The 13,072-nt window shown below is 42.6% G+C and overlaps 1 protein-coding gene across 1 annotated transcript in view; it reads left to right on the top strand.

Moving 5' to 3' along the window:
* UBE2H (ubiquitin conjugating enzyme E2 H) overlaps window positions 1-12,782 on the top strand; it is a 96,506-nt gene extending 83,724 nt beyond the window's left edge. Inside the window, exons 6-7 of the mRNA XM_081038157.1 lie at window positions 3,983-4,111; window positions 8,560-12,782. Of these exons, the coding sequence (XP_080894283.1) occupies window positions 3,983-4,111; window positions 8,560-8,684 (254 nt within the window). The 3' untranslated portion in view covers window positions 8,685-12,782. The remainder of the gene's footprint in view (window positions 1-3,982; window positions 4,112-8,559) is intronic.
* Window positions 12,783-13,072: the final 290 nt, after the last annotated feature.

Raw genomic sequence — 13,072 nt, 5'->3', positions numbered from 1 at the left:
ATGTTTCTAAAAATGAAATATGAATATACATCACTAGTTGATGTGCCTAAACAGAGAGAGGTATGAGTGTTGTGGTATTGTTACGATGAGTACTGTGAGATCGGGCTGAAGAATCAGTCCCAATGGGCTGCATTTTGGGAAGTGCTGATTTAGTCCAAGGCAAAAGTAAGAGCTGTTTGCTCATCGTAAACCGTACTCCTCAGGGATCTCGGGACTTCTTTAAGAACAAAGGAAGGCAGCTGATCGTAATGGAGCCAGCTGATCCTAATCTCTAGATGGGGTGACCCCTGTCTGGCTCTCTCTCTTTCAAAAAATGGAAGGTTCATGTTTTTTAAAAAAGATTTTTGAACTGATGTTTTTATTAACAATTGTAGGAGGAAAGGTTCATTTTGATGGATTTTTCCAAAGATGAGTATCTTTATTTCATTTTTGGTTTATAGTTCAGGTCTCTTCTGCCAGCACATCTTGAAAGGACTTTTTGTGCACATCCGCATGTTTGTGAGAGGTTTCTTTGGGGAGGGAGGGCCCTCTTGGTGTGATAACCACTGTACTAGCCACTTTTAGAATGCTCTATTGCTTTAACCTCCTGGCCTTCAAAAGCTGTCATCGTCACCTGAAACTGGGCTGCATGCTTTTCCTTTTTTGCTCTTCCATTTTACAGCCATGACTCGGCACATCTGTAAAATGGATCAAAAGTATGTTAATGCAGGAAGAGTAGACACAGGAAAGAAGAATGAACAATCGAGGGTTCTTTTATTTGTTTGAGACATACCTAGGCAGAGCCTCTTAGTGGTGGCTTGAAAAACTTCAAAGTAGTGATGAAGGGTATAAAATATGTTCCTGGAAAACGTGAAACTCCTAGTTAGGAAAACATGTTGTCTGCACTATTTCTTGAGTCCGGAAGCACTTCTGAACATTATTTAAAGCCAATACAACCAGGACTTTATTTTTTTAAAGGTTTGATTGTTGCATGGTAGGTAGGAACACTCAGCTGCTCGTCTTTCTGAGCAGTACCTGCGTGATGACGTGGCAGGAGAAGCCCCGGTCACAGTGTGCAGGTATCTGAACTTCCTGTGGTTGAGCCACTTGAACACAAGCTCACTGGGAAACACCAGACATTTCGGCCACAGACGCCTGAAACACTTCGAGACCATCCTGCTGGCCTTGAACTTATGGCCATCTCTGAGGGTATTTTGATGCCGAGACGTGGGGAGCTTGTGCCCTCACGAAAGTTAAGGCAGTGTTCACGTTATCCATTAACAGAGGCAGCAGAGTGGATAGGCCCATATTTGAAACCCATCCCCTTGAGCAAGTTACTGAACCTCTCTGCCTTAGTGACCCCAGGTGCAAAACCAAGATAGTAATGGCAGCTACCTCATTGGCTCTAGTGACATTAAGTGTGTTTGTGAAGTGTCAGCAGGCCTGGCTTGTAGTCGCCACTGTGTAGGCATCTGTTGCTGCTGCCACTGGTTACTATTACCAGTGTTACTGGGACTCGCACTAACTCTGATCTGGGATCATGTTCAGTTTGTAAACTTCCACACTCCGTGTTTTTGCTTCTTAATTTCCTTACCTTTTGGCATTTTCTACCACTGCCTTAATAACCTGCCTACTCAAGAAGAAGAGGAAAAGAAATTTTTCAGACTTGTCATGTTGTGTTACATGTCAAACATGTAAAAGTGGAAAGGACATGTTTATAGGAAAATGCTATTTTTAAGGTAAAAAAAGTAAAGTCATTTGCAGTGTGAGAAGTAGAAATTATAAGCCTATTGCCCTGACATAACTTAAATATTATATATATATATATATATATATATATATATATATACACACGTATATATATATATACACACTGTACAGTTTTAATTCTAGAGGACATACCATTTTATGGACTTTCTCCACCCAGCATTAAGGCAGAAACATTCTTCTCTGTCCTGTAGCCTTTATAAATAGTTTTCAAATCTTTGTTTTCAGTGGTTTTGTACCGTGAATAATTGTTGGGTTGTTGGATATGTTGCTTCCTTTTTGAAAAAATTGTAAGTACAATAGCAATGAAAATCTTACTACAGATGGTTGGGGGTTATCTTAGAAGGTTATTTGGTGGTGGAGGGGTTCTTGTTTTGTTTGCTTTTTTGACGAGGAATCTCTGCATTTGTTTCCTGGTACATGGGAATCTTACCGTAATGTAGTTCATTGGAAAGTTGGCTTTATGGAGGGGAGCGAGCCCCAGTGCGTGAAATAAGACCAACCTGCCGTGTGTCAGTACACGTGAGAACAGGACTGTGCCATGTAGGACTCGCCATCACGTGACTTCTAAACCTGAACTGTCCAGGACGAGATCCGCTGGCCTCAGATCGTTATTTAAATTAATGAGAATTAAATGAAATGAAAGCTTCAGCTCCTTACGGGCACACCAGCCATATTTCACGTAGTCAACAGCCACGTGTGGGGTGGGCAGTTGAAATACAGAACATTTCCATTGTTGCACAAAGTTCTGTTGAATAGTACAGCTCTAGCTTATTCTCTCTGACCACTCCATTCCTTAACGTGACGAGGAAGAGCCACCTCCTGTTTCTAGTGTTTTCTGGAGCAGATGTCGGCAAACTTTGGCTGCCTGTTTTTGTATATAAAGTTTCACTGGAACACAGCCACACCATTTGCTTACCTATTTATGGCTGCTTTTGTGCTACCACAGCAGAGCTGAGTGTTGAGTAGTTGTTACAGACTAAATGTGGCCCATGAGCCTAAAGCATTTACTGTCCCTATACAAAAAGTTGGCCATCCCCTCTCATCTACACTAGGGTTTCTCAGCCTCAGCACTATCGACATTTTGGTCCGTGTAATGACTCGTCGTGAAGGGCTGTCCAGCGCATTGAGGGGTGTGGAGCAGCTGCCCTGGCCTTGCCCCCCGAGATGCCAAGAGCAGCACCACCTGCCCCCCTCCCCTACCCAGTTGTGACAACCCAACATTTCTCAGACATTGCCAGACGTCCTCTGTGGGGGGCAAAATCACCCCTGGCTGTGAGACCCATGAATCCAAAGTGATGTGGCTTGATAAAATGTCCATTTATAATACTGTTCATTCTACAAAGAAAAAATCCATTAAAAGAGCAGAAGAAATTGGTTTTTCTGCTCCTGTACATTAGCATTCCCTCAAGAAATGGAAATGTTTCTTATAACGTGATAGAGTAACTAGAGTAGGGCAGAGAAATGGAAACACAAGGTCCCAAAGTTCACTGTCTGCTAACTGAGGAGCAAATAGGATGGAGGTTATAGCATCTCTGAAGTTATTTATTGGTTTATTCTACAGGTTTTCTACGTGGTTTATTCTACAGGTTTTCAGGGCCTACTTGATAAAATACTACGTGACTGCAGGGTTTGAGTTAACTGTGTCTGTAGATGTCATCTGGAAAGAAGGGAGTTAATGTTTATTAAAATGATAATAAATGCAGTAAATTAGGACTTATCTGTCTTATTATTTATGATTTTAAGTGGTCCATATAGTTTCCTACCCTCATTACCCAGAATAATTGAAAAATTGGTTACATTTATGTCCATTAGAAGTTATGAGAATTGAATTAAAAGTCAAGGCCTATAAAATTGTGTTCAGTTCTTTTACAATTTGGTGCTTGAATACTTTTCAGAGTGGAGCTTTTCAAAGCTATAGAAAAGGATGATGTTAAGTACAAGTTTTAATTAATGTAGTATTTCTAAAGTCTCAGAAAATAGGTTGAATTAGAATTGGGACAATTGCCTTTCAGAGTGACTATCAGGTATATATTTACCTGGTTCTTCAAATTAAATTAAAATTGTTTTAAATTGGTATCGAAAGGAACATGTAATGCAGATCACATGTAACAGAGCACACATACGGGAACACCTCCGTGTGTCTAGGAAGGGAAGCGCTTTTGACCATTGAATTAGTGAATTTCAGGTGAATGTGCTTGTTCTGTGCATGATGCATTTCTGCTTGTTTTTTCAGATCTTACCAATATATTTGAGTCCTTCCTGCCCCAGTTGTTGGCCTATCCCAACCCCATAGATCCTCTCAATGGTGACGCTGCAGCCATGTACCTCCACCGACCAGAAGAATACAAGCAGAAAATTAAAGGTGAGAAGGCAGACAGTTTAACCTCGAGACAGAAGAACTTAAGTCTATTGGGCTTTGATTATTGAAAGCTCTTCTTAGTTGCTAACAATGTTTCTTAGGCCTAAAAAGAGACAGCCTCTGTAGTTCCAAGGTTCAGAGACGACCTTTGGAAGGCTGGAGGTACCGGTATAGAAGAAGGGAAGGAGAGAGAGTGAAAGGAAAGATGAGAAAGTGGAAGCCTTCCTTGTTGAGTGGTAGTAGGTGTAACCCTGCCAGAAATCTCTGTGGATACCTGTCCACAAGAACCTTTGCTTCCATTTGCTTCCTCTTGTAAAATTAGAAAATTGGACGTGAGAATAAAGTATTAATTGAAAGGTATAATCTTACATTTGTTTATAGACGGTATCATCCTGGCCCTTGAGGAAAGCAGTTAATTTTGGGAGTTGGGAAAGAATAGCCAAATTCATCATTAGACTTCTAAAAAATTTTAAAAATATGTTTTTTATCATTTTACCTACTGATTTAAAAAAACAAACAAAAAACCCAGCTGGCTTCTTTTCTTGGTCCCATACTAATTTGCTTTTACTTTGGGAAGTTTATTTCTAGGCTCATTTCTCCTCTACAGCAGATACCTGGCCCCAGTTCTCTGGTGCGGGGTTTTTCTGTTAACACTTGAAATGTGCTATCAAAGTTAGAAATGTGTTAGTGATGGTAACACTAGTTTCCTCATTCTTTAGGATTTAGAATCCTATGTTTCCATTCTTAAGCAGTTTACATGCTAATGGAGCATGAATTTCATGAAAAGGAAAACAGGTTGCAAAAGAAAACCTCAAGCTTCATACAGATTTACCGGAGTTCATCGTGTCCTTTTTAGCTCTGTGTGTCTGAGAACTTCATAGTGAAAAGTCTAGATACATAAAGTGCCACCAAAAAGGTAAAGAATTCAGAACCCATGAAAACCGGCCTGTTCTCCTTAACGTGTGGCAGGCACTGGTATCCACCCTGTTTTAGCACCACTGGCCCATCTGCAGAGCAGTTCAGAACAGCAAAGTGTGTGGCCCCTCAGGTACATCTGCAAGCGATGGCAGTAGAAATGATTTACGGGAGCTCGACTATTCAGGCCTTCACTCTTCACTCTGCAGGTGTGAGACAAATGGGAGCGTTTGGGGCTACTGGCTGAACATGGTTTTCCTCCTGTGTGTTTTCTCATTCTTCCCTGGTCTCTATAGGGTATTGTCTGGTACTTTTGTTGAGATAAAGTAGAAATAAGTCAACTCTAGTTAATGTACTTGGGTCTCAGGTGCCTTGCAAATTACTATCTAATTTATGCAGCAGAATATCTACATAGTCAAACAAATATATACTTCAGGAAAAAGGCAGTCAGTTTCAACCAGATAAAAAACTCTGTTATGAGACTGTATTAAAAATTTGACAAAGGAATCACTTAACAGTATCTGCAACCCACTATCGTGGTGCAGACGGAGTATATTTCTGTAGTTCTTGTATTCATTGTGGCCCAGCAGTTTAACACTATTCCTGTTTTAGTATATATCTGCTATAGCACATTTTTATCTTAGAATGGCTAGCTCTAGCTTAGGGAGCGCTAGCTTTCTGAAATGTTAATGTTGGCTATCGTTTTGTCTTCCTTAGTAATCTGAGAAAATCATGGCTGTCAGACCTGAGCTCACCCGAACTTCCTGCTGTACCTTTGTGTTTGTGTGTGTGTGTGTCCATCTCCATCTTTTTTTTGTTCCCTCCTACAGGAGATGAGAGATGCCCTGTCTTATTCCTCAGACTCACTCCTCCACAACCTGTGACCTTATTCTCCCATTTATCCCCTTCCTTCTGGTTCCTCCTCTACCCCCAGACTATCAGAGGTAGCCCCATTTTAGAAGCCTTTACCTGCTCCTGTAGACTCCTTTAGGAGTCTTGTTATTTATTTCCTTTCATTTTCAAAGTTCTTGCTTCCTTGCCGTAAACTCCTAAGGTCTAGTTTCTTCCCCCTCCTTTACTGAATCTGTGATCTCATTTCTTCCTAATCTTTGGATCTTTCTCAAGACCCGTTTTCCCGAATCTCTCTGTAGCTTTGATATTTTACCTCCTTCTTTTCTGAAAACTTTTTCATTGCATTCATAAACGTGTTCATTCTCTTAAGATTCGGGCCTTCAGCCCCCCTTTTCCTCCCCCACCCCTTGAGAAGCCTCTTCACCCCTCACAGCTTTAGATGACTCTCTCCATGTAGATGATCCCCCAAGACGTGTGTCTAGGCATAACCTCTCTCCCAGGCTGCCCACCGGACATTTCCAGGCCTCATGTCACATGTCAATGTATGCATCCCTGTTTACCGTGCACATTAATCAGCATTCATATAGAGTTGATGCTGTTTTGTCTTGTGAATATTGGACTGTCTGTAGGATGGGGCATCATTGGAGCTGTCTGAAGATACGTCTTTTTCCTGAGTGGCATCTTAGCCTGCCACACCAGGCTCTCTGCTCCATCTCTGCCTTTACTCCTCTGAATGCATCAGTATGTGACAAGCAGATTGGCTACGTTGCAGATACCAATATATTCGCTTCCTTAGGGAAAGTTTCAGCCCTACAGAAAAACAGAATAGCTTGACCATGTACCCACTACCCAACTATAGCTAAATCTGTACATTTTGCCTTATTTGCTTCAGATTTTTTTTAAAGAAAGGAAACAAATGTAGATCTCTCTTAATGTGTGTTTTAATATCCCAGCCACTTCCTTCCCTCTCTGTGCTTTTGGCCGTTTCCCCTGGGATGGCGTCTGACAGAGCTCCTTCAAGGGCAGTGCAGATGTGACTCCTTCCTGGCTCTCGGGCTAGAGTCCCTCCCTTTACGCTTCCCTCTGATGGCACTTAGCAGCTAACTGCCTTCTCTGTATGTCCTACTTGCTAGACCATGCTCTTCATTTTCCTCTCCTGAAAGGCTTTGTCCCAGTAATCACTTAATACATATCTAAATGTTTCCTTGCATTTACTTAAGGCGATAGTACCAAGTTACAGTGTCAGAGAACAATGTCAAAGTGCAGCCACTAATTTCTACAAAGGAACAAAGTAGCCAGCCCACGAGAAAATTTCTAAGGCTTCAATAAACATTTCTCTCATTCTAAAAGGTAAACTAAGGTCAGTTCCTACCTCCTCAGAGGCTTTTTTTCATCTCATCATCTGTGTAAAATTTTATTATGAATTTGTAGTACTCTAAGTCGGAGGTCTGCTAACTTTGCTTGTACAATGCCAGATTCGACCACATAGAGTCTCTCACCTACTCTTCTCTTTCGTTTTTTATTTATTTTTATTTTTTTAACAACTCTTTAAAAATGTAAAAAATATTCTTACCTAGGTCCCTGCACTAAGTTATTGAAATTTGGTAGGCCTGTTTGGCTATTTACCTTATCTTCTTGCATTTAGTTCCTGTAACTCCATGGGAAGAAAAACAAAGCTTAAGGACGCGAAGATAATGTTTTTCTCCTGCCAGCATTTTGAACAGGATTCTAAGTCTCTTGTCGCTTCATATTGTGTATAGGCTATTTACTTGAGAACAGTATGCCCTTAGGGATTTTAGGAAGTTTAGTTGTTTATTCAGCAGTTCTTAAATTTGGTTGTTGGGTGTGTTTTTTTTCAACCAGCACATTCAGCCTAGGCTATAGCAGCATAAATCTTTAGGTAAATAATACACGGTTAAGTCACTCAGGCTAGCTGTGTCTCCAGATAGCAGCTCATTCCTGAGCAGATTGAGAGACTGTTTTTACCAGCTGCTTCAAAAACCTGACAAGTGGATCTGTTTAGACTAAAATCTATTCCTAAAATAATAGATTTGGGCTGACTATAATCATCATTGCAAATCTAAAAATGATAGGGGATTTCCTTATAAATTACTATGGAATCATAATTAGTCTGGTGCTATTTGGGAGGTGAATAGTTTTATTAACTTGGAAAGTAAAAAGAAAGTGCAGGGTTCTCATTTCCGCAATCCATCACGTCGGGAGGCAGGCCTCCACATTGGTAAGCCAGCAAGGAAGGAGTGAGGGCAGCCTGGCTGAGAACTGGAGGCGCTGTAACATCGTCCTGGGTGTCTGCCGGCCTTCCTGTGCCTTCAGCCGAGGCCCGGCGTCCTCAGCTGCCTGTACATTTCCACCCAGGGATGTTCATCCACCTGGTGGAGGGGATGGCCAAGGAGTTCTATCTAGGACGGCCATGCAGTTTCTTTATTTCCCTGCAATCGTGTGTCCTGCTTTGCCTCTCTTACTAAGGGGGCAAAATGCATAACCTCCCACATCTTCCTGTGGGACTTTCCCCTTAGCTTTCATGACCATGTAACTGTCATCTTCATTACACCAGCATCTAAGGAAAGCTTGCACCTCCCTGGGACTTGCCAGCTTTGGGGTCACTGAAGCACATGCCTGCCTGTTCACTGCCCTTGTGTTTTCTTTACCCCCACCCCATGCAGAGTACATCCAGAAATACGCCACGGAGGAGGCACTGAAAGAACAGGAAGAGGGCACCGGTGACAGCTCGTCGGAGAGTTCTATGTCTGACTTTTCGGAAGATGAGGCCCAGGATATGGAGTTGTAGTAGAAAAAGCACCTGCTTTTCAGAAAGACTATTATTTCCTAACCATGAGAAGCAGACTATAATATTCATATTTAAACAAAGCAATTTTTTTTATTACTAAACCAGGTTTTTATGAATAATAGCATTGATATATATATATTATATATCACCCTTTAGATCTCGATTTCTTGGTCATTTCTCAACCTGAGGTGCATAGCGACCCCCACATTCCATGTAGGCAGCCGTCTGTGGCCCGAGAGCATGCGTTCCTAGGTCCATCTGGCCAAAGCAGCCTCCGTGCTACTGAACTGTCAAAAGAAATAGCCGCTCTCATAGATAGACTGAGTGACAATAACAGGACAAAGTTGCTTCTTTTGTTGATGGTTCCAAAGAAACAAACCAAACCAACCAGCTCTTGGATGTGAAGATAGAATAGTGCTTTTTCCAAGTGGAAAGGAAAAAAAAAAACGGGGGAGGAGAAGGCCTGCTCTGGGAGCTTTTAGAGCCAGCCACGTGAGAAGCAGAGTTGCTCCTGCCTGAGAGCCCTGCCTAGGTGGCCCCATTTCTGTGGAGTAACAGTATAAAACAGGGAGCTCATTGGAGTAGTGAAACGTAAAACCATTTTTTGGCTCGGATTTTCAGTACATTTTTATATGTAGATTCCTGCCCTTCTCGCTGCCTGGCCCTGCAGCCACGAGTGTTTTGCTTTGGAGAACCTTGGGGAAGTGTTTTCTGAACCTGATTCTTTTTCATGGGGTAGAGCTTGTAACCCAGACCTTTTTGGAGGGGACAGGACAGGAAGAGAAACGGGACTGGAAAGATGTTTCCTCTGATCCAGCACGTATGGAGTCACATCCTCAGCCTTCTGGTGGCCGTTTTGAGACCACTGCCCTGGACTAAGCTTTAAATTTGAAGGTGATTATGGGTTATTTTTGTTTTGGGGGTTTGGTGGGTTTTTTTGTTTGTTTTTGGTGTGTGTGTGTGAATTGTGCTTAGACAGGTTGCAGATTTAATCTTCACCTACCAAGAGATGGCCTCCTCCTTGGACAGCCGCTCAGTGGACCATTAGATTTGGGAAGAAGAACCCGTCTGGTGGCTGGGACTCCTGGGGACTCACATTCACGTTTCGGTTTTGTTTTTCCTTCTGCTGCTGCTCTTGGCAGCCACCTGGTCATCATCTGCTTGTGGGAGTGGGAAGTGGATATTTTAGACCCAACACACATTCTAAATTTCAAATGAGTAATAATTGGAACAAATAAAGGTTCTTGTACCCAAAGTGACTCTACATGGGGAAAACAAACACAGCTTTTTTCAGAGAGTGACTGAATAGGAGGAAAGGATTCAGAAATACGATGTAGTAGTAAGACAGGTTTTGAAGGAAGAAAATCTCCTGTATATGTTAAGAGGAAATCAGACAGTTTAAAATGCCTGCTAATCAAATGTTTACTCAGCTAACCATATGTCCAGGTGCTGGCAGAGTTCCTTTCAAATCTGCGTGTTGCCTGCTGAATTTGGAGAGCTCTAGACAGCACCTCTGTTCTTTTTGTGCCGCAACCAATTTGACAAGAGCAGAATTAGCCAATCCTAAAACCTAAAGACAATTTTTGAACGTCCCACTGGGATGGATAATTTTTCTTTCTGATGTGTGTTTTTAGTTTAGAAGTGCTATATTCCACAAGATTTGAGTCGGTGAGGTTGGAAGATATCTTTTTTTTTTTTTTAATTCAAAAAGCACAATCAGTCTTTTCTTTGAAAATCTATATAAAGTACAACTTGCTTTTAGCATGATTATTTTCCTAAATAAAAAAAAAGCAAAGAATTTACTTATTTTATGTTAATGACGGGCATGAAGCAAAAGGTTTTCTTTAATAAAAACAATGTAAGGTGCAGTTCTGTAGGGCTGTGGTTAACTGTACTGAGTTGTCTGTCTAGCATCTGTGGCCTGTGGGAAGGGTAGTATTAACTATTTAACATGTAATGGTGTACTTTCACTCTTATCTAGCACGTTGTCTTCTCAGTACTGTGGGGGAGGGAGGGTCTCTGCTGGCTTACCTGCTGAATTAGCAGTTTGCTTGTGCTGTAACCGTTACTGTAGGTGCGACTTAGGGTAGGCTTAAAGTGCTGGGTGGTGATTTGAGTTCAAACAATAAAAGATTGTATTTTTTCAATATGGTATAAACATATAGTGTGTTCTAAATACCTTTAAAAAAAAAAAAAAGTAATGTCCAGATAATAATTGCTTTAAATCTTGTCCGAAAAACTAGTAGAACCAAGTTTAGGGAGGGTATATGAGCAGTGCCACAGCTCTGCTCCCCAACTAAATTCATGTTTCTCTAACGAAAAGACATCAGCTTGCCTGCGATTGAGAGCTCCAGCACTAGAGATCTGGTGGTGCAGAATTCCCAAATAAAGACTTGTGGGGGGAGGTTGCAGGGGTTAAGAAACAGATCTGAGTATGGCTGGTGTGTGTGTGTGTATGTGTGTCCACCATCCAAGTCTGTGATGAAGGTCATTAGGCTTCTCTGTTAGCACTGGAAGCTTCTGGAATTGCTACCCAAATCACACTGTACTCTCTCATTCTGTGCAAATCTGTCCCATCGGGCACTAACCTTCGTCTCATGCATGTTTTTGGCTCTATGTGGGTCTTTTCCTCTCCACTGCGAAACTGACTTTTGATGAGTTGAAGAGAATCCCTTCTCAGGCTACCTTTTGGTCCCTTCCCTGTCCTGGGAGAGGAAGGAGGTAGAAAACCATACCTACAGGTGCAGAGAGAGTGGAATAAGGCCTGGCTGTGAATCTGAGGACTCTGAGCCCCCAATAATTGATGGTCGAGTAAGGCTGGGGCCGGGGGCGTTTACCATACCAAAGCTTTTCCAGATTGTCCCGTCACAACACTCAGAAAAGCCCCTCAGAAAGGCTGAACATTATTGCTTGACGGTGTGGTGGTAAGTCAGAGTTGCTTCTGGCAGTCTCCCTTTCTTAGTTCCTCCAGTTTGGAAATCCTTCCTTGCAGTTTACCAGCGCAGGCCATTCTTTGTCCCTGTTAAGTGACCGAGCCCCGACTCCCGCCAAACCCCAGTAAGCAGGATGGCTGCAGCATTGAGGCTGCGATGGTGGCAGCCAGCCGAAACGCTGGCCTTGTCACTCTTCGCGTCTTCGGTCTCATTGCCCAACTTGAAGTTACTGTGCAGTTTCAACCAGCATTTTATACTCCTGAGATAATTGTCAGAAGTTGCCATGCATCTCTCCAGTACCTAACATTTTTCTTCCACTTCCAAAGCTGTTCTAATTGCCAACTGGCTGATCTAAGCTCCTGGAGAGTGTCTCCCCTCAAAGGAATGTTTTTCCCTCCAGTCTCTCTGAAGCCCTCTTAGCCTTGGCCTGACATTTGCTTTTTATTAGGCCTCCTATTGGGATGGCTGAGAATCATGCAAGAGATTCTCCACTAGCCTCCATGGGTCAGTTTCTAGACACCAAGGTTCTGGGAACTGACGTTTGATTTTAAATGGCATGTGACCCTTCTGGGTTGTAGGGACTCGGTGAGAAAAGCGAAAGTCTAACAAAAGTTAGCAAAGAGCTTTATTTCATCACTTCGTAACTGAGTTCACAGCCTTGTTGACTGAAATCAAATCATTTCTGATTGGGCACAAAGACTTGCATTTCTTTGGACTTCTGAATCCATGTTTATATGTTCTGGCCGCTGAACACCGCGGCGATTCCAGTCGGGACTGGCTGGAGTGGAGGCCGCTTGGGGCAGGGGGAGTTACCAGCCCTCCACTCACCTGAGAAAGGGCCAGGACTCCTAATTCAGCAACTAGTAGTCGTCTTGGCTGTGGGCTTGGGAAGAGATGGCCATTATTTACTGATTGTATTTGGTACATATTGTGTGATACTTGAAGAGCTAAAAGGGACTTACCCGCCCTTCATTGAAATCTAAGCTTTTGATCACTTATTTTTTCCTCGCCCGATCTCCCTCCCTCCCACCTGTGTCCTCGCATTGTGATGATCTAGTGGCACTTCTGTCAACAGGACAAATGCCGCCTCTGACTATAACCTCTTAATAGTTGTGTATAATGAAAACTGTCAACTTTTTTAAATAAAATGTGTATATACCTTGGCAAATGGCTGGACCTTGATGAATGAGATAATAGCCCCCATGGTTACTTAGACTGTTTTAAATGTCCTTCCTGTTCATCTGACTCCTCTGAGCAGCAGAGTGTGTTTTGGTTTGTTTCGTTTTTTGGATGCGGCCGCTCTTACAAGGCAGGTGACGGGGTGAGGCGGGAAAGGCTGTCGTGTAGGCAGTGATCACCAAGAGCCCTGCCTACAGAGGCCAGTGCTGGCGCAGCAGGGGACTGCTGACTGGAAACGGGGCTGTCTGACGGGCTTCACCAGAGCTCTAAAACGCC

Source organism: Rhinolophus hipposideros, assembly GCF_964194185.1.
Source record: "Rhinolophus hipposideros genome assembly, chromosome: 25".
Lineage (NCBI taxonomy): Eukaryota > Metazoa > Chordata > Mammalia > Chiroptera > Rhinolophidae > Rhinolophus > Rhinolophus hipposideros.
This window is presented reverse-complemented; position numbering and strand designations above follow the sequence as displayed.